This window comes from Branchiostoma lanceolatum, chromosome 1 (genome assembly GCF_035083965.1).
Source record: "Branchiostoma lanceolatum isolate klBraLanc5 chromosome 1, klBraLanc5.hap2, whole genome shotgun sequence".
Classification (NCBI taxonomy): Eukaryota; Metazoa; Chordata; class Leptocardii; order Amphioxiformes; family Branchiostomatidae; genus Branchiostoma; species Branchiostoma lanceolatum.
This window is the reverse complement of record NC_089722.1, coordinates 29372995-29393030: the sequence shown is the minus strand read 5'-3', so window position 1 is coordinate 29393030 and position 20036 is coordinate 29372995. Positions and strand designations below refer to the sequence as shown.

Genomic DNA, 20036 nt, shown 5'->3' with positions numbered 1-20036 from the left:
AGTACGTCACGTGCAGCCATCTTGTTTGCTGGGGGAACGTAGAGACTGGCGGCTGGAAGACTCCTCAGGAGATCGCAGATTTCTTCGCTTTGGCGTCAGAAAATTCACGATTGGTGAATGGAAGAGTTGTACAAGGGTCTTGTGTAACTCATCCTTCATTTCTAGCTGGAAAATCCACGCCACTTGGCTGAAAACGTCCGGGGAGCTTGTGACGGGAGACGCCGCATGACGCTGGTGGCAGACATCAAAAGAATACCTTAGAATTTGCTTGGGAGACGAATGGAACCAACATTCTCAACGGCGAGGAGCTCGAAGATGTTTGATATTTGAAGCCAGCAGCCATCTTAGCAGTGCACAGGACGACTGACGTAGGAGATATGGCTCAATATAGTGGATTGAGCCGGGCACAGCTTACCTTTGACTATCTGCATACGAACTCGTGAGTGGGGTGTTCATCCAAGCCTTGTTTGCTTGTTACAAATTTTATGCGTCAGCCAAGGGCCTCATGGTTTGGCTGGGAACAGCCAACAGGATACACCTCTCCAAAAAACTATACAGAGCCTCTCCCTTTCCTTAGGATGAAAGATTATCTCATCTTTTACGTTGTGATTTGATTCACCGCGGCAGACGACGCTTGAGGCCCTGCCGCTTCGTTTGTGTTAGTTGATATTTTACAGAAGGCCACCCCTTAGAAATGGACCGACGGCGTGGGGCATGATAAGGCTATGTCTACTGCCTTACCCGCCATTGTGAGATGAATACGTACTTCTGTGTGTGTATCAGAAATCTCACGTTACTTACATTTATATTCTATGTGAACAAGCAAGATAAATATTCTTTGCTGCCGCATTGCATGTGTTTTTCCGGTGGTAAGTAAGAAAAATATCAAACGGATCCCCATAATTTTTAAAATCCCGTGCCGCTCAGTGGCCTCACTGGCGGTGCCGACGTTGGATCACATGTCAGCGTATTGCTGTTAGAGGCCCTGTAAGGTTTTGTTAGTTTGGAAAGGATGGCAGGTGTGATTGAGCGTTTGTTATACAAGGATTGGTACAAAAAGCAACGCCGTGCAAGCGATTTGTAATCAATGTTTTCCTTTGTTTTAGAACCACCCACGAATTTTTGTTCGGAGCCCTTGCCGAGCTGGTGGACAATGCAAGGTGAATATGCTTCGCTGGATTAATGTTATTTCCTTCCGTTCAGTTCGTCATCGCACGATCTGTCATTTTGCCCTTTCGTGTGACACAAACAGAATAGGGAAGTTACATGTAGATCGTATTTCCTGTCTAAAGCCAAACCTTTTGCGGGGCTGTGATGACATCATTCTGTGCAGTTGCGTCAATGCATGAGAAAAAACCTGCGATATTTTCACATCGAAGATTAGATGCACTGATCGACATAGAGTTCCCTTACAAGAATAACAACAAGTTAACGATGTATAAGATTCACACACACACAAACACACACATGTAAGAAAGGTAGATGGAGAGAACGCTCTGCGTAGATGTTTCCCTCGCAACATTGATCAACCTTCCGGGAAAATCTGTTCCGAGTGAAGGAACAGAAAGAAGGGAGAGTCCACTAAATTGATAGGGCGAGGCCAAATACTGCCGTAGGCTGGGAGCTAATGATCCCCAGATGGTGACTGCCGGTATCCAAGCGGTAATATGAATCAGATTTGTGATTCACAGATTGGCCAGGTATATCAGGAATAAGGAAGCCACAGTAATGGTCCTGGGGTTGCCAGGCTATGTAACCATCAACTGTAGTTCTCTTGTCGTTGATGCCTCAGACTTAAATCTTTTGAATATTACAATGCCGTTAATTGTATGCCATAACAGTCACCATGGTAGAGAAGGCTGTCCCATTGAAGAATGTGGAAAGGCAGACATGGCAGCCTTCCATTCATTAGTAGGTATTGAGGGAAAAGCTTTTAAGGTATATGATTACACTGACAGCTTAGATAGGAGTGGAACAAAGTGGCATTTGCAAGCTTCAGAATTTTTAAGACCACTTCATTGTTTCCCACGGTTGCAGATTTACATTTCTTTGAAGATACACAATAGTTGTGATGTATTTGTACCATTAAACTATTTTGCTGATCAATGTTCTTCATCGCTTACTTTGACAGGGATGCTGGTGCAACGAAAATCCATGTGTACACAGGTTTGTATGGAGCCCACCATGCGCTGCATCACCTCTTCCAACAAATGGACACATAGTTATCTTGCCATATCATACCTCAGTATCTGAGATTGTTTTTTTCTTTCAAAGCTGACATTGCTTTAGTTAAACATGCAAGCACCCAACATGACCCAAAGTTCCCACAGCTCTGTATGTTTAAAAAGAATTAAGTTATAAGGCTTTTTATATCATGAAGCTAAGTACTAAATGATTTATTCACAACCTTTATTTCTAACTGTGAACTGTTTTCGTATGCCTGGGACCACAATGCTGTTATCTAATCGGTTACTTGCTGTTCTTTGGGAAGTGAAGTTTGGCATGTTCAAGAGACCAGATTATCATGTTACCGTGAGAAGGCTTCAGTGCTTGGTGCCACGAAAGGAAACAAAATGGCACAGTGCATGTCAATTTGAATACAGTCTGGGGTAGGTTGCATTGCCCTGTGAAATGAAGTATTGTTAGCAGTACCAATGCTTATTCTGAGGTGGTCCCAACCAACCTGCCATAAAAAGCCAAGGTATGGCACGCACTCATTCCAGGGACAGGGCTCATCAGTATTCTAGAGGCAACATGATTGTGGATATTCAATCTTCTGCCTGTCTGGACTTTGATGTCGAAGTGTGACGCACAACGTATTTGAAGCAAGGACACAGACAGGAGATATACCATGGGTTTTACAGGTAAAAAAGAGACATGTTGTCGGTTTATCCTGAGTGAGTTCACACAAAGATCTCAAAGAAGTCAATTAGCATCAGTGGATTTTCAGCCTTGTAAGTGTGCTGAGCTTCAAAATACACGAAGAGCTTGCAGCTGTCAAAGACAAGCATCCACTGTGGAATGGGATACAGTAGATTTGCAATCGTGACTCAGATGTTATCAGGCCTTCTTATCAAGGGAGGCATTAGTTCTTTGTGTTTCATAGTCTTTTGGTTCAGAGATAGACAGCAGTTTTGTACCGGAGCAGATATTTCCTGCTCGCCCGAAGTTGCCTCGATGAGAATAGTTGCAGATAGAAGGATACACTGCTTGGAAGATGCACACCCAGGAATGTAATACACCATCCAGTAAGCTGACAAATTTATTGGGCTTTGGGCAGAATAGAAGAAAGGACTGCCCAACAGAAGAGAATGAAGACTGCTCAGAGGACGGGTGCATACAGCCATGGAGTGCATCATTACACGCAGGTCATGGATTTTTTGATGTGGCATCTGCCATTTCCTTTTTCAAAATCGGAGCATAAAACAGCACTGAATCAAGGACAAAAACCAACATCAGGATTTCAATATGATATGTGACGTTTCCAAACCTCCTGTAGCTTTGGTCATGGTCGAGTTGCAGCAATGTTGGTGTCATTGGCTCCATCAAACAAGAACACAAATAGCCATGTATCATATGGTTCATGCAGAAATGGACCCTGGACCCTGCAGCACAGGGTTGTATGATCATTTTACGGTACCATTGTTAATTCTCAAAGTGACATGCTATATGTCCATGGAGATGACCTCTTCATCGTGGCAGGAGATGCTGTTACATGGGGTACAAACAGTTGAAGTGGTTGTTGATGTTTCCTAAAGTGCAAACACTTTCTTCGACAAAAGGTCATTCATCGTTGTGGCAACACCACTTATTCTAAGAAAATGCAATTTCTTCCTGAAAGAAGGGCAAGTAACCAGTTGGGCACAGCATATTGGAAGTACAGCATGAATATGCAAAAATCATTACCCACTGCAGCTGGGTAGTATTGTTTACTATGTTGTGCTGCCTGAGCTTGATAATTAGTCTGTTACTATGACGTCTGTACAGCATGATTATTACCGTATGTTGTTTATTTAGTTCCCAAGAAGGAGGTCCGTGGTGGATACCTCTTATGTTTTCTGGATGATGGAGAGGGCATGGATCCAGGTATGTTCGTGGAAAAAAAGATTTGATGAAATACATAATAGACAGATATGTGAAATATAAGCCCACAAACCAGGTGTCATCCCTTGCAATATTTATCACATGTTTTACAACATGTACAAGAGAGAGATCTTGTTTCATGGTTTGTGCTGTTATTACCTGATTTAGTAATCATAGACAAGCATTCCAACAGCGTTGTCAATATGACTACCTTGAAAACAAAAGAAATAGAATACGGTGACAGTTCATGTTATCTACACATTGATTTAACTGTAAACACCCTTGAACAGGTGAGGCTGCCAGTGTCATCCAGTTTGGGAAGTCCTCAAAGAGAGCCGTAGACTCCCAAATGATTGGCCAGTATGGAAATGGCCTGAAGTCGTAAGTAGTGAGATAGAAGTGCTCTTTTTAATTCAAAAGATGAATGTGTTCCATATTTCATTTTTGTTGGACTTGTATGTCAAACTGCCATGTTCTTTTATGCAGATCCTGTGGATTGTGTGATCTGCAGTAATAAACATTTCTTGACTCGTAATTTTGATGATTATTCAGGATATGCAGCTGTTGACATTGATAATTCATGTACAATAACAATGTATTCCAACTACACAGAGGATCCATGAGAATAGGAAAGGACTTCATTCTGTTCACCAAGAAGAGGAACACAAAAAGTATTGTGTTCTTGTCGAGAACATTCCATCAAGAGGAAAAAATCGAAGAGGTATATGATTAGATGATATGGTTAGATAATTCCTAAGTTGGGTAGACAGTATTACAGTAGGCTCTCTTCAGGAAAGGGCTGTTAGAGAAATTTTGTACAACATTTATCAATAGAATAAAGATACAAGGGGGATCCGTAAGTGAAGGTCAAATGTCAGTCATCAACGACCTTGCAAATGAAAGTGATCTTGACCAATTTCATGGAACCTACTCCTTCATGTAGTTGTGCTAATAGATGCATATTTACTAAATTAGTATAGAACTTGGTGTTTTGTAAGTACAAATACCTATATTGACAGTTGCTGCAATATGGTTGATCTTGGTTGTCAACAGTTGTCCAGTGTGAAATTTTGCATGTAGTGAAGCATACAAGTGTTGAAGCTTAATCATTAACCATATGAAATAACATCAAGTTTTGCAACATCTATCAATAAATTTTGAATTTTATTGCGTGTAAAAATGAGCGCAAAGTTCGAAAGCATGACACAATTTTGAAAGTATTCAAAGCATTGCCAGAGAAAAGGTCAAAGGTTAAAGGTCATTGTTGGAACATGTAAGGGTCATCATTGGATCATGAGGCATGTTGAGATGTGAGCCATAAACATGTTAATCGTTCCATTAAGAAAGTATTTTTATGGTCTATTCCCTTCGCTGAGGTCAGATTATGAGGTGAAATTTACAAGACTTCAGAAAAAGTTTCACAATGAGAAACAGATGATACAGAACGTTTAAGTGCAATGTTGGTATGTGTGAATGTGGCATGTTAGTAAGTATGTAATGGTTTCAACAGGTGATAGTGCCATTGCCGTCATGGGACATGGACAGCAACAGACCCATCGCTAAGTCGGCCAAGCAACAAGAGAAGGTAAGGGGTGCAAAGGCGGTTTAATGCCCAAAGAAACATAAACGGAAGACTTGGTATAAAAGGTGACATGAGCCCAGTTTGAAAAAGAGCTCTTATAAATCGAAAAAAATTCTGCCAAGATTGTTACCAAGGATTATGCGAAGTGTATCGTTCAATTGTCATGTAGATAAGAATAAAAGATATTTCTATACAATGGAATATATTTGCATATGAAGATGTTGGGTACTATTCTGTATGGTCACAGCAATTTTACTGTTAAATGGGCGTTTGTCCAAAGCATTTAGGAGACAGGTTGTCCAACTAGTTCAGCGATTAATCATGCATACCTTATACAATTGTGTGCTCATGTTTGAAATGCAAATGTCAAAAGTAAAAGACTTGTTTACAGAGAAGAAATGTAAGTGTAACCAGCGTCCACATTTTTTTGAAAAGCTTGTGTGAAGACTGAAAATAGTGGAAGGTTATGCTGTAATCTGGACTTGTCATTCTTACAGAAAGCATTCTTGGCAATATGTAGTTGGATGTACCAACACTCAGAATTTGACACATTTTGGCAGTGGTTTTCATACTTGGAAGTTACAGATTTTATTTATCTGAATTTTTCCAGTACTTAACAGAGATTGATATCATCACCAAGTACTCACCCTTCAAGACCGAAAAGGAAATCCATGAGCAGTTTGACAAAATAGATGGTGAATCAGGTAGGTTTAGGCCAGGTACATAGATTCTGATGAAAGAGGTACTAAGTACTTAGGGTAAATATTTCTATCTGTCATGAATTTTTGGCATTCCTTGCAATCTGCTAGTGTATGTATTTGTTCAAGGACATTGCAAGCAGTTGATACCAAGATACTAGCTACAGTTGTAGATCCATAGGACAAAGATAAATATAGCAATCATTATGCAATGAAAAAAATACTGTCTTGCATCATCTAGGTAAATACAGCAATGCCATAAGTATTGTAGAGATTTCATACACTATTTCTGTACTCTAAAGCTCTTGTCAACAAGCTTTAAATCAGTGCTCAGATTGTCGTCAAGTTGAAATGACCAAAAACCTATGTCACATGACCTGAATGAAGGTTTGATGTCATCAACGGGTCAAAGGTGCCATACCTAGTTAAGGCAATGAATTGAGATCCATGTAAATACAACTTGCAGAATAGCAGACAAACATATGTTTACAATGTCCTAGGTACTCTGGTAATCATCTACCACATGATGTTGCTTGACAATGGGGAGCCTGAGCTGGATGTGAACACCAACTCTGTTGATATCCTCATGGCCAATGTGGACAAGGATGATGACAGGTAGGAAGTTGTCGCTAAAGGGGCCCAAAGCAATATTTAGGGCTCAAAAAATGGAAATAGAAAAAATGCTGTTCTTTATGGTAGAGACATTACTAACACTTAAGCTCATTTGCATAATATTTTCATACTTTGATGAGCATTTTGAAGCCGAGCAAAATGTACGATGATCCCCCTAGCTTCGCGAGCCTACAAAACCCCCAGCGACGATTTTCATTGAGTTCTCACATCACAACGACATATTTTTGCATCATGGGCGTCACTGTACATTGTGATGAATTGTTTGACGTAATCATGTATAGAGATGACTGAATAAATTGACTTTGGAAATCCTATTTTCAGGAACTAATATTGCTTGGGTTTCCTTTAACTTGTAACATCCAGGCACAAAGTAGACCAACTATTGGCAGGTTTGATACAGAATCTTTGAACTGAAGGGCCAGAGGTGTCTGGAAGTTTGCACGTACCCATCTACGAGTACTATCTTTCGGTGAAATTGCTTAGGATACAGATGTGTAGTAGACTAGTAGTCCACTGTGTTCTGCTGTGGCAGTGGTCTGGACGCCCTGCAGCTGCAAGCAATCTTTCTTCTATTCTCTCCTCTTTGTCTGGTTCGTCGTAAGCTTCCTTAGCTCCCGTAGTTTTCCTGTTGGATGTGTCATTAACACTATAATGTTGAACTTGATGAGTAGAGATTTGAGGATCGGATTATACTGACGGGCACTCCCCGTTACTTGCAGTGTCCCTCCTGAAAAGCGATCCTTCCGAGCGTACACAGCTGTGCTGTATATTGAACCGCGGATGAAGATCTACATCAATGGGAGCAAAGTGTGTACCAGAAGGCTGGCTAGCTGCTTGTACAAACCAAAGTAAGTGATGGAAGCAAGGAAAATAGTACACCGGATATCATCTTCGCTCTAGCTATAAAAGTCTAACTGCATGACAGCTATAAAACTTAAAAGTCTTACTGCATGACCGTGTGCATGATTTTGTTTGATGATAAATTTTCATTGTATTCCCATTATTTACATCACCTACTGTGTTGTCTATATACTCCTGAAGTGATGTTTACTATAAATACATGGTCGTTTGATATCCATGAGGAGTAGTAATATAGTGACAGCATAGAGCAAAGACTGTAGCTAATTTACCTGTTATGTGATATGCAGGATGTACAAGTACAGCTCCAACAGATTTAAGACTAGATCTGAGAAGGAGGCAGCCAAGGCCTACCATGAAGCACAGATGGGTAGGTATCCTTCTTTTTGCTCTTCGATGAAAATATAAGCTAAGCGACATTAAAGCTGCACTTGTGTGTGGTCGTATATATGTTACAGTAGTATGATTGTATATTATGTAGAACACCGTATCACCTGTTGTAAGTTTGGCTTTTTAGTCAATTACTGGGCCTGATGCTGGAAATTCTAATTTTGTCATTAGGAAGAATTTAATTTATGAATCTATAAAAGAAAAGTCATAAAACATGGTATTTTGTGTCATCCATTGCAGCTGAAGAGAAAGCCAGGGATGCAGAGAGCAAGGCCAGGTGGGTTGAAAGCAACACTCTTTTATGTCTGGCTCTGGCAGGTGGCATTGTAACAGCATTTGAAGATAGATTCATAAATGTCCTTATTAATAGGTTGTTATTACTACGTGTCTTTCAATAGCAATATCTCCAGCAGTATACCCAAATGTTAGGTAATCATAACCTTGTGTATAACTGTTTTTGTTGTTGTTGTTGTTTTACAGGGACCTGCAGAACAAAGTAGGACCTGTGGCCCCAAAGGATCAAAGAGTGAGTACTGAGTAGTGCTATAATTATGGGCTGTCTAAGACATAATTACACGTTGTCTGAAGACATTGCTGTAGCAGTAACAATTGATTTCTGGTAGTACAAAGCACAGTAGATACAATAATTGATGATTAAACAAACTTGTTTCTTACACAAAGGTTGCTCTGAGGCAAGCCCAAGCTCAGGCAGAAATGCTACGGAATGATGCCGACATAAAGAAGGAGGTTGCAGAGACAAAGAAAAGGTACAACAATATTAGATGATAAATTAAGCTGGATACAGGACTATTATTTTTCTTGTTGTACACAAAAGAAGCCTGTAATACGTGTACGAAGGTTTTTAAGTATTTTTGATGAAGATACAGTCTTAAGCATTCATAGGGAACAATTTTGTGTTATTTGCTTTTTGATTTTTGATTTTAGGTAGTATTAAAAAAATTCTGTTTTGTGTTTTTGTGATTCAGGTCCTTGAAGGAGCCCAAAGTGCTGAATTTTGTCTTCGGTATGAACATCGAGAAGCGGAAACTGGATGGCATGTTCATCTACAACTGCAGTCGTCTGATCCGCATGTACGAGTGCGTGGGCCCCCAGACTGAAGGGGGCGTGAACTGCAGCGGGGTGCTGGGATTTGTGGATGTCCCCTACCTCGTGTTGGAGCCCACCCACAACAAGCAGAACTTTGCTGATGCAAAGGAGTACAGGCACTTACTGCGAGCCATGGGAGATTACCTGGTCCAGTACTGGAAGGACGTAGGAATTGGTAATTTTCCTGACACGGGCTGTTGTTTCCTTCATGAGAAATTTAATTTGAAACACCGTTTGCACCGAAGGGCAGTACTTTGAAGTGATGAATTAGATGCTGACTTTGATCTTAACTTTTTCATTTAGATAAAAGAGTTGACCTTCAGGTCCTAATAAAGTTTTCTTTGTTACAGCACAACAAGGGGTAACCAAATTCTGGTAAGTAGCTGCTGAGGGTATGGCCTTTGAAAATCCATAGAGTTTAATGATATGTAGGGTTCATTGTCCTCATGGTTGTTTCTACTTTTCTGTACATCTGGAATGAAAATTTGGCATCAATTATTATGTATCTGTTCCATAGTTTCTTGTCGTCTTTTACATTCAGTTATTGTCAGAATACTGCACCATTGATAATAAACCCTCAAATTGTCTTGAGTTAGTCTTCCCAATGTCATTTCACACATGTTTTGAAGAAGGAGGTCTGTAAATATGTTTTTACTGAAATTTTACATCTAGCAAGTTTATTATTCCCTATGTGGACTTCCTAAAAAAAAGTATGTTAATACATAAAAAAATATAAGAATATTTTTTTATGTTTGCACAAAATATAACTGCTTAGGTTCTGCTAAAAGAAGTATTATGATTGCACTATTTATAGGGAGAATTTTGGATACTTGAGTCCAAACTGGAAGGATGATCCATCGGAGGATCCCAAGTTCAAGAGAAAGAGGGCGATGCAACTCCCACTCACTATCCAGTGTGGTAAGTTATCAATACTAGTAAGTCTTGTCATACGTAAGTCTGATTTGAAAAATTAAACGACAGAAGAGAACATAAGGCATGTCAGAACACAAACGTATCAATCTTATGAAGCATGTAGATTATCCTAGTAAGTTGGCTTATCTAAAATAGGAGGATAATTCTTGACAATATTTGATTTCAGACCAGTGTCTGAAGTGGAGAACCTTGCCTTTCTCAGCAAGCAATATCAACAAGGAGTTTCCAGAAACCTGGAACTGTAACATGAACCCAGATACCCAGCGGAACAGGTAAGACAACAGGATTAGTATATGAATAATTCATGAAGAAAATCAATAGGAAAAATGTCGAGAAATTTAAGTGCGTCCTTGGTTTTTGTAATACGAAATTATCAAAGAACACAATATCCACAGCGATGTTAAAAGGTAAAACATGTTTTTCTAATCACTCGAGTTGAAATTTACTTCAGTAAGGTTTGCCCAGGCGAATATGCCAATGCAATTTTATGCTGAATTGTTCTTTGCGTTGTGTTGGTGTAGGGTTTTAAAAGGGTTATTTTATGTGCATGTCATTTTGTCATATCTGTGATGCTACTTGATTAAAAGATGTGACAGAAGCCTTCATTATAGCTGCATTTTTGTAACGTCATTAATTATTTACCGCAACACATTGTAAACCGTTGTGATATCCGTGTTAAGGGCCTTTACAAGTGACATGACTATTGTGTTGATTGATTGGATGGTACATAAATGTATATTATGTGTAGCATACTGCTGACTCCTTAAATGAAATTCATTAAAAATGTGTCTTTCCAAGTATGATTCTTCAGCAAGAAGTAAGTTGCTGTTGTGAAAGAGATATGTGAATTGGACATTGGGTTGTCAGACATCCTCGCTGTAACAGGGACAAATTGTCAAGGAAGATTTTTTTACTCTTCACAGATGTTCAGCTGCAGAGGTGAAACAAAACATTCCACAGGGCTTCCTCAAGAAGGAGACCAAAAGTGCAGAGGAGAAGAGTCAGAAGCTCTTAGATGTAGGTAGAGCATTCTTCTCTAAGATTGTGTACCAAGAAGGTCTCTATTTTATTGATAACTGAAAACTAGACTGTGACACACATCTGTTGGATCCTTTGCTTTCTTGTTGACAATGTAGTATAACTCTATATTGCAGTAGTGACAAATGATACTCCCATGTGAATGATGAAAGATGTATTCTTGAGAGTAATCTAGTGTCTACTAAGTTTTGTCCTATTAAAAACAGTACATGTATCTGCATTTGCCAGTTCTTTTTTAATACACCTAATTTGGTTTTGAATTCTCTTCACCCCAGGACATCACAAGGAAGACTAAAGAGTTAGAAAAGCTGCAGGTAAGATTCATGTTTTCAAGATGAAAAACATAGCTACGCAGGACATGTGTAACACTTGAAAAATTATCTAATCAAATAACTGTATGACTGCCATGGTATATAACACATCAGACCAGCTTCATATTTAAAAAAAGAAATCAGTATTTGGTTATAAAGGTGTCATAATACAGTGTTATGCCTTGAGGTTATGTTGTTGGTTCATATTTGTGTACTCTGTAGAGTGTGAAAACAGTGACATCCAGGCAGCAAGTGAACGTCATGGTGCGGTCGACCAGACCTGAACCTTCCAGATCCTTGCCATCTCCTACCACATCCATATCAGCCAGAAAGGTGACAATTCTTCAAAAGTGTACTGTCTATTTTTCAGAATACCTTCTTATCCTTAGTTTTAACCTGTCGCCAAAAAAAAAAAAGATTCATCTACCAAGTTTCCAGCAATAAAAGTAAAGAAGGTTTGACATATTGTCTTATTGGTCAACACAGCAACTTTTAGATAATGAGAAAGATATTGCATTGTTAATAGATAGACCACTTGTGTATGAGTGCATCTACCTTGTTGGTTTGACTTAAGATTCATTGAAGCTCACTCATATCTCTTGCACACAGAGTGTTTCCAAGCCAACACCAAGACTGGATCTTCCACCACCTGTGAGGCAGGCAGCCATGAGACGACCCTCTCAGGACACCTCTGCCCAACAAAGAAGGGCCTCAATAGAGGAACGGGCTCCTCCCCAGAGGACTAAGTCCACCCCTAGCAGTCATAGACGAGACAGTGTTGAGGCTTCACCCCAAAGACAAGCGACAAAAACATCGCCTGTGAAGAGACAATCTTCAGCACCTACATCTACCTCCACTCGGGCAGATTCAGCCAGAAAAGACACCAAAGCAACCCCACCACCCAAAGCTAAACCACCACCACCCAAAGCTGCCCCCGAGCCAAAAGTATATCCTGCAAAGGTAGTGGTCGAGAAAGCATTGTCTTCTAACCAGTCAACAGTGTCTAAATCTGCAGAAACGAAAAAGCCAACAGCAAGTGTAAGTAAGGCCATGACGCCAGCTCAGGCAGCAGCAAAACTACAAGCTATATCCCCCTCCTCTGTCAAAGTCTTACCTTCACAACAGCCTGAGAAAGACAAGGCAGCTGTCCCTGGTGCTAAGCTACTTGAAACGACAGTATCCTCCAATGCCTTCACAGCAGTAAGGGAACAAAAGGTGGTGCTCAATCAAAGTACGGCCATTACGTCACCAGCAAAGGTTGACCACCCAGAGGTGGTCAGTAAGCAGCCATGTCCACTTGAGGTATGGGGAACTGTCTGTTGGCCGTCTCGCTTAGAGCTGTTTGCATGCTTCCTATGCCTGCTGCTGACTACAAACCCGCACCCCCACCCCCGTCTAGCCAGTCCATTGCCCTATCAGAAGCGCCATTTTCTCGCATGACAAAAAAAAGCTGCATGCAGGGATAGTTTGCACCATTCTAATCAACTAAATATTACAGTGATCATACACTCATTATTTGTTGCATGGAGTAGCCTTCTTATCACTCTAGTCATTCAGTGTTTTGCATAAGCTCTGATCATTGATGAATACAAGCTGGACAAAGCTTTAGTACAAAGTTCAGATGTTTTGTGCTTGTTTCTTGTAATCTGAACGAGCAGCAAGACAAATACATTGACAAAACTAAAGGTTTGCTTGATTTAGGAATAACAAAGATTCTGCTGGCTGTCATGTGCTCATCATGTAAATATTTTAATGCAGTGTTGTAGTGCCTTCACATGTGATGTGTCCCTGTCCTAAAACACCCTGTTGTAAGCATTAATGTCTAATGATCATAGGATTCTACTGTTAAACTAGAGTGCATTCCAAGTCACCGCGAGGGTTGTTATTGTCATAATTTAGAACTATTTTCAAGTTATTGTTATTATTTGTGTAAGAGATTTGATACTTTTGATATATTTTGAATGTGATTTCAACTTTCTAAATATTTCTTAAGTTTTCTAAAAACTTTAGAAATATTCATGATGTAGAATATGATATTCACAATAGTTTCTAAATAATGGTAGAGTCAATTCCATGTCACCGAGAGGGTTTTCAGATGATATTGCTAATAAGTTTGAACAATTTTAGAGAAAAGACTATTTCAGTCAAAATAATTCCAGACCGTTCAAACAATTAGAAATGAAAGTCTGAACATGTTTGAACTCATCTATATATTTTGGAAATATTATGAAAGTATTTGCACAAATATCTCTTTATTCAGAACAGTTTTCAAACATCTGTGTGATTGCTCTACTGTTGGAACATGTTCCAACATTTTGCATCATTCTCAAAATGGTAGATTTGGGTTATTGCCCCCATAAAAGTAGGTGCTAATCACGCTCTATTGTCTGCCTCTGTATATTTTTAGATTTCACGTCTGGACACTGGCAACTCTTTTGTCTTTAAGTGTCTATGCATGGCACCTAGGCCTAATCCCCTATACTTTGAAGGGATGTGTGAATTGCCCTGTTCCCAGCCCACTGACCCAGTTATATCATATTTGTAGAATGTTGGAACATGTTCAAACAAATGATCAATCTATGTTGCAACAGTTTAGAAACTAATACAAATAATGTGTTCAATGTTGGAAATTTGTTTAACCTGTTGGAACACAGCATGAAATATTTAGAACATCAAATAAATGTTGGAAATTGTTCTTAACAGTTACTTATCTCACATAGATTGTTACAAAGGTTTTGTAAATGTTAGAACAAAAGGCAACAAACACCCTCTCGGTAATGTGGAATTGACTCTAACAGCATTCTACCATTATTTACAATTTTTTACAATTTCTTACCATTTTCTACCATTATTTGTAACATCTCTATAAATAGGTCAGAGGGCTGGGAAGAAAGTAATTCACACATCCTTGCGAAGTTTAGGGAAGAATGCTTTCCACAAAGGACCGAGCGGTGTCCTGCAGTGAAGTCTAAAGATGTACAAAGGCAGACAGAAGGGCCAGATTAGCACCTACTTTTATGGGGGCAATCACCATTCTACCATTGTTAACCATTTTCTACCATTTCTTGTTAATGTTTCTAAAAGTTAGATAATCACATAGATGTTTAGAAATTATTACAAATAAAGAGGTTTTTGTGCAGTTACTTTCAAAATATTTCTAAATTATCTAATTAAATTCAAATAAATTCATATTTTTGTATTTGATCTTTTAGAAAAATTTAGAACTATTGTCAATCAGATATTCTTTTATAACAAATTTTTCAAAATGATTACAAATATTATTATAAAACCCTCGCGGTGACTCGGAATGGACTCTAGTCACAATAGAGGATAATTCTAGCAAAAATCCTTCAAGATTTGTGTGCCATCTTTTTTAAAGAAAGTGGTTTCCATGTTCTTATGCCCTTTATGTTTTTGATATTCAAGACACCTCCAACCAAGGCACCCACCAAGAGAACCAGCAGTGCTGCAAGTGCAGAGGAGAGTGAGGTACATACATTCACATTTTACTTATAGTGCTTTTCGTCAACTTCAACCCCCATTAGACAGCTTAATGCCATTCACATTGTTTTCCCAATTTGAATAGTTTGTAGACTGTTTGTATAAGGTTGTGTTTGTTTCCTTGTTGCAGAGTGAGGAAGAAGTGCCACAAAAGAAGAGGAGGGCAAGCAGCACTGCTTCTGCACCAAAGGTACAGAGAGACAGCTCCTAATTTCATGTATTCATTCACATAGAAAAGCAGCAAAAATTTATGACGGCTACTAAGTGATGTTGGCAAACACAGCCAGTATTTCGAGGTACAGTCAAACCTGGTCGGGTAACCACCTGGCGTAGGCAACCACCTCCAGTCACAAGCCACATTTGAACAGTCCACTTTTGCATAGTTAATCCAACCCTGTCCTGAGCAACCACCTGGCATCAGCAATCATTTTACCTCAGTCCTTTGAGTGGTTACTGAATCAAGGTTTGACTACAGATTATGGCAATGGTTGGCAGTGACTAGTTGAGGAGAGATTGGCCATTACTAGACTACGTCAACACTCATTTGATATTCATGGTTTACATTTACTGGTTTTTAAAGCTCATTTGCATTGAATTCTGCAAAGGTACCACTGAGTGATAAAGAGGAGGAGGAGATGGAGGTCACACAGAATGGGGTACCTGAAAATGGGACACCTGAGAATGGGGTGGATGCAGATTCTGAAGGTGAGTAATGGAAATGCACACTTTGCTGTAAACAAATGTATCCAAACATGAAACATTTCAAGTTCAGGTAATATGCTGCCATGTTTCATTGAATTTGAAGCGGTAAGATTGTTTAATTTTTTTTTTGTATTGTCGCAATAACGTGCAAAAACTTCATCAGAATAATTCAAGGTTTTATCTTTTCAAATTTTTAATGTATCAACACTTATTGCAATTGCTATGTATCAACACTTATTGCAATTGCTATGTAGGACACCAATGTCATAAGGAGAAAGTGCTTGTAGCTGACCCACTGGTTTTAAGGCAACTTAAGAATACCATGGGTCATTATAGTGTCACTACAATTTTTGCTTGTTTTGTTTCAGATATTGGGAAGAAAGTTGAAGCCAAGATCGATGGGATCTGGTAAGTTTGCCCGTTTTCTTTGCGTCAGACATAATCCTTTTTGGAGTTAACTTATGGGAAACAGATGAGTGTTTGCATCGGAAAGTCTTAAAAATATTTTTTCTGTCACTGAACAGGTACAGTGGAGAAGTAGTTGCAACCAGCTCAAAAGGTGCTGGTCCAGTTCGCTGGAAGGTCAAGTTCGACAAGTATCCAAGGGACAAGTATGACAAATGGTAAAGGCTTTCAAAATCTATTTACTTGTGATTCTGTAGGCAATAGTAACTACCGGTAGATCGTTGACTAGAATTGTAATATTGCAGTATTTATTCCCTATAAAAGTTGTTTAATGATGGCCCTAAACTATGCTAACCACATGTGAATACAGTATTTAGAAATAATTTTCTGTTTGCCAGTATGGCAAAAATTTGTATTTTGTACTTCTTTTCTGCTTCATAATCATCATCTGCAGTATACGAATCTTTTATGCGTATTGTTTCCTGATACATTTCAGGTATGGCATGGGCAGTGCTGATCTGAGAGTCCCACCGGTAACTTCAGCCAGTGGCGGCAAAATTACCGAGACTGCCCTTGCTCCTGTTTCTCCTGGCCGCCCACCTCAAGTCGTGTCTCCCGCGCCGTCTGCTTCCTCTGTCCGCTCGGAAGAGTCAGTCCCCGAGGCCTCCAGCACCACCAAGCCTGATGCAGTCAGCAGCTACGCACAGACTCAACAGAACTATGAAGCCATATCTGCTGGATATAGGTATTGTAGAACTGTAGTTTGAGACCTATAGTGGAACTGTAGTAGGAGGCCTTAAGGAGAACTAGAGAACCCCTATGTAGAAGCCAGAGCTAGGCTGGTAGCTAGAGTTGAGGTTGTAGCTATAGTTAAGCTTGTAGCTAGAGTTGAACTTGTAGCCAGGATTGAGCGTGTAGCTAGAGTGGATCGTGTAACTAGAGTGCTGAGGCCAATTGTCACACTGGTGTCGGAAAATCTGTTTTTAATATTGGGGTTGGGGGGAAGGGGAGTAGTTCACAGCATTTGATTTTAATTGTGGGAACAAACATCAGTGTCCCACTCCCACATGTTAGTGATCAAATATCTGTGAAGATGACATTTTAGCAGTTGACTAGTGACCATTCAAGTAGCTAGAATTAAGTTACAAATAACAAATTAAGAATTACATGTATATTGTACAATATTTGCAGCTGTGTTTTCGCTTGTTCATTTTGAGGTTTTTAAGTGTTCAGGTGATGATGTTGATGATTCAATTTGTTTTGTAGTGTTTAGAATTGGTGAAAATGTCTCATGGAATATTTTATCACCACAGAACATGCTTGCGGTACTTTCTGCCCCCTTCATGGATTATGGACAAAGAAAGGATTGGCCAGATGAGTATAGAGGATTTGGGCAACTTTCCACTGGTGTGTAGACTTTCTTTCTTTTGGATTTAATTTGAATTTTAGTTCAGAAATGATTTTTTTTGACAGTTGAAAATGGTTAAGGTTGACTTCACTGACATGAGCCTTGTTATTCGCAGGATGACTTCTTTGACCACTATGAAAGGGGCCTGAGAAAGGTAGGCCTCTGTTTTGTTTCTCCAGCATATCTATCCTGTGGACATTTTGTTTTACTCAGTCATAGCCAGAGCATGTTTATAGATGCTTCTCATGTTTTCTTCCATAGCTGGTAAGCAACTTTCAAAGCCAAGCAGATGCAAAGCAGAAGGAGGCAGATAGCACAAAAGCCAAACTGTCCAACGTCAGGAAGCTGATATCTAAGCTGCTCAAGTCCATCAATGAGGTAATAAATTCATGACTCGAATTGAAGCATAACTGAAGGAAATCAGACTGAGTTTGCCATATTTCAACATTAGATACACTCTGTCTAACATAAGGAATGTGTTTTGTTCAATTCTAGGAGATGGACATTGACCCAGAAGCTGGTGGAGATGAAGTGGACGAGCTACTGGCAGAATGTGTCAGGCAGGCTACCCAGGATTAAACCTACAACTTAGCACAAGCTGCCAGGACTGCCACTGTTCACTGTAACATATTGTGGCAGAGCAACGTTCCTGTGTGTGATTATGAGGAAGTGGCCTCGGGCGTTGCAGGCTCCAAGCGAAGATCTAACCTTCAGATCGTTCCAGTTTGGATTCATTGGGTTTTCAGGCACCTTTTCATCCTTGCAAGAGTCTATACATTCCATCCAGATGGATCTCGACAAAACCAACATTGGTTGAAAATGCACAAGCTTTGCGGCATTGATGTAAATGATTAACAAGCAATGTTTGTCCAGTACATGTGTGTGAGATTGGAAAACCATGTGTCATGGAACAGTGGTCGCACATCAGTGTTGTCTACTTTATGCCTGTCTATGTGCGTGTGTTCCCGTGGGTACCTTTTGGTATCAAAGAAGCACTAAATCGGCAACAATTTAAAGCACCTTTGCTTAGAATAATACATCCTGCTTATAATTATATTTCAGCTGTACTTAGCCATCTTAGCTGGCATTTACACCAGACTGTTTTCTGGTTGTATCAAACAACTGTCTGATCGTTCAAATCATCCCCATTTCAAAGGCTTGACAGTTTTTCTGTGGTTTAAGGCCATTTATACAAACAAAATCATTTTACAATGTAAATGTCAACTACTCTGTATGACATACTGTTACTGTGTAATTCTGACAAACGTAGCATGTAATATACACGCGATGGTAAAAAGAGGAGGAAAGCCAATGATCACATCGCCAATTGACTGCATAAATTTTGTTCCTGTTCTTACAAACTGTACTTAACCATACTCTACTTGGAACTTTCAGGTTTATGGTAAACCAAAAGGGAACCATAGGAATAACCGCTTGTAACAAGCCCTAAGAGGTTTGAAATTTACTACTTGATATGTTTTTAACTGTACAAAGAGTAATGTTGATGTGAAGAAAAATATTGTCTATGTTCAGAAGGATTTTTGTTATGACGACCTGAAAGCCTCTAAGAGGCCGTAGTCATGGTTTAAGGCTTCCGCATGTCCCTAGAAAGGCTCCTGCAGTATGTAGTTCTCTGAAACTCTTCCAGAACAAGGAGGAAATTAGACTCCAAATCACGCCAGGAATAAGTTCATGATTTGTGCCATATCTTATAGAGATGTATGATTAGTGCACGCATAGATGAGATGTAGAATGCAGGTAATCAAAGTCACCCCCATCCACGATGACTTTTGGTGCTGTGAAACGCTGCTGCTACTGACCGCCATGCGGTGTGCCGTCAGCGACATTTGGTCATGTTGATGAAAGGACCTTCACTTACATTTCCTATGTACAGGTCGATGTTACAAATGTTGAATCCTGCGTTGAACTTGTAGTCAGCCGATAAGGGACGGGCAAGGAAGGATATTAGAACAAATAGAAGTAGGGAAAGTAACTGCAACTGAAATGTGATTAAAATTTCATGGTTTAAAGTGGGAACGAAATAACAAATTACGCTAAAACACATTAGGGACGCCAACATCCTTCCTAGTTCATCCCCAGGGGATAGACTGCAGTCAAATCAAATTATCGTAGTTATGTTTTTATCAGTGTCTGACGTAGTGTGAAGTACAGTAATTGTATTTATTTTCGTAATTTTGTACCTACTTGTAATTTGCGTGATTATATCATGGAAGGGAGCGCAATCGGTGACCTGTCATTTGTTGATGTTCATTAGTTAATGATGCGTCATCGCCCGATAAAAAGTGCTTCTCATTTGTGATGCTTGTGTTGTTTTCCGCAGTTACCAGACAAAACCTGATGAACGTATTTCTAGTTCTTAAATTACA

General features: G+C 39.6%; 1 protein-coding gene across 3 annotated transcripts; it reads left to right on the top strand.

Annotated features, from left to right (window-relative positions):
- On the top strand, positions 1 to 19969 carry LOC136447457 (ATPase MORC2A-like). Of its 3 annotated transcripts, none has more exons than XM_066446383.1 (32): positions 1 to 439; positions 1107 to 1160; positions 2132 to 2166; positions 4018 to 4086; positions 4374 to 4464; positions 4696 to 4804; positions 5594 to 5668; positions 6276 to 6369; positions 6864 to 6978; positions 7716 to 7844; positions 8145 to 8224; positions 8485 to 8521; positions 8725 to 8770; positions 8926 to 9011; positions 9231 to 9526; positions 9702 to 9726; positions 10166 to 10269; positions 10451 to 10556; positions 11208 to 11301; positions 11598 to 11636; positions 11856 to 11966; positions 12243 to 12935; positions 15060 to 15122; positions 15265 to 15324; positions 15740 to 15839; positions 16205 to 16244; positions 16361 to 16459; positions 16738 to 16986; positions 17555 to 17648; positions 17765 to 17803; positions 17911 to 18027; positions 18145 to 19969. In XM_066446383.1, the coding sequence occupies exons 1-32, from the start codon at positions 378 to 380 to the stop codon at positions 18226 to 18228; spliced, it is 3495 nt and encodes a 1164-aa protein (XP_066302480.1). In that variant the 5' UTR covers positions 1 to 377; the 3' UTR covers positions 18229 to 19969. The 3 variants fall into 3 exon arrangements, with proteins under 3 accessions (XP_066302480.1, XP_066302486.1, XP_066302495.1); XM_066446389.1 differs by having other exon boundaries at positions 3 to 439; positions 12243 to 12671; XM_066446398.1 differs by having other exon boundaries at positions 4 to 439; positions 12243 to 12593.
- The last annotated feature ends 67 nt before the right edge of the window (positions 19970 to 20036 follow it).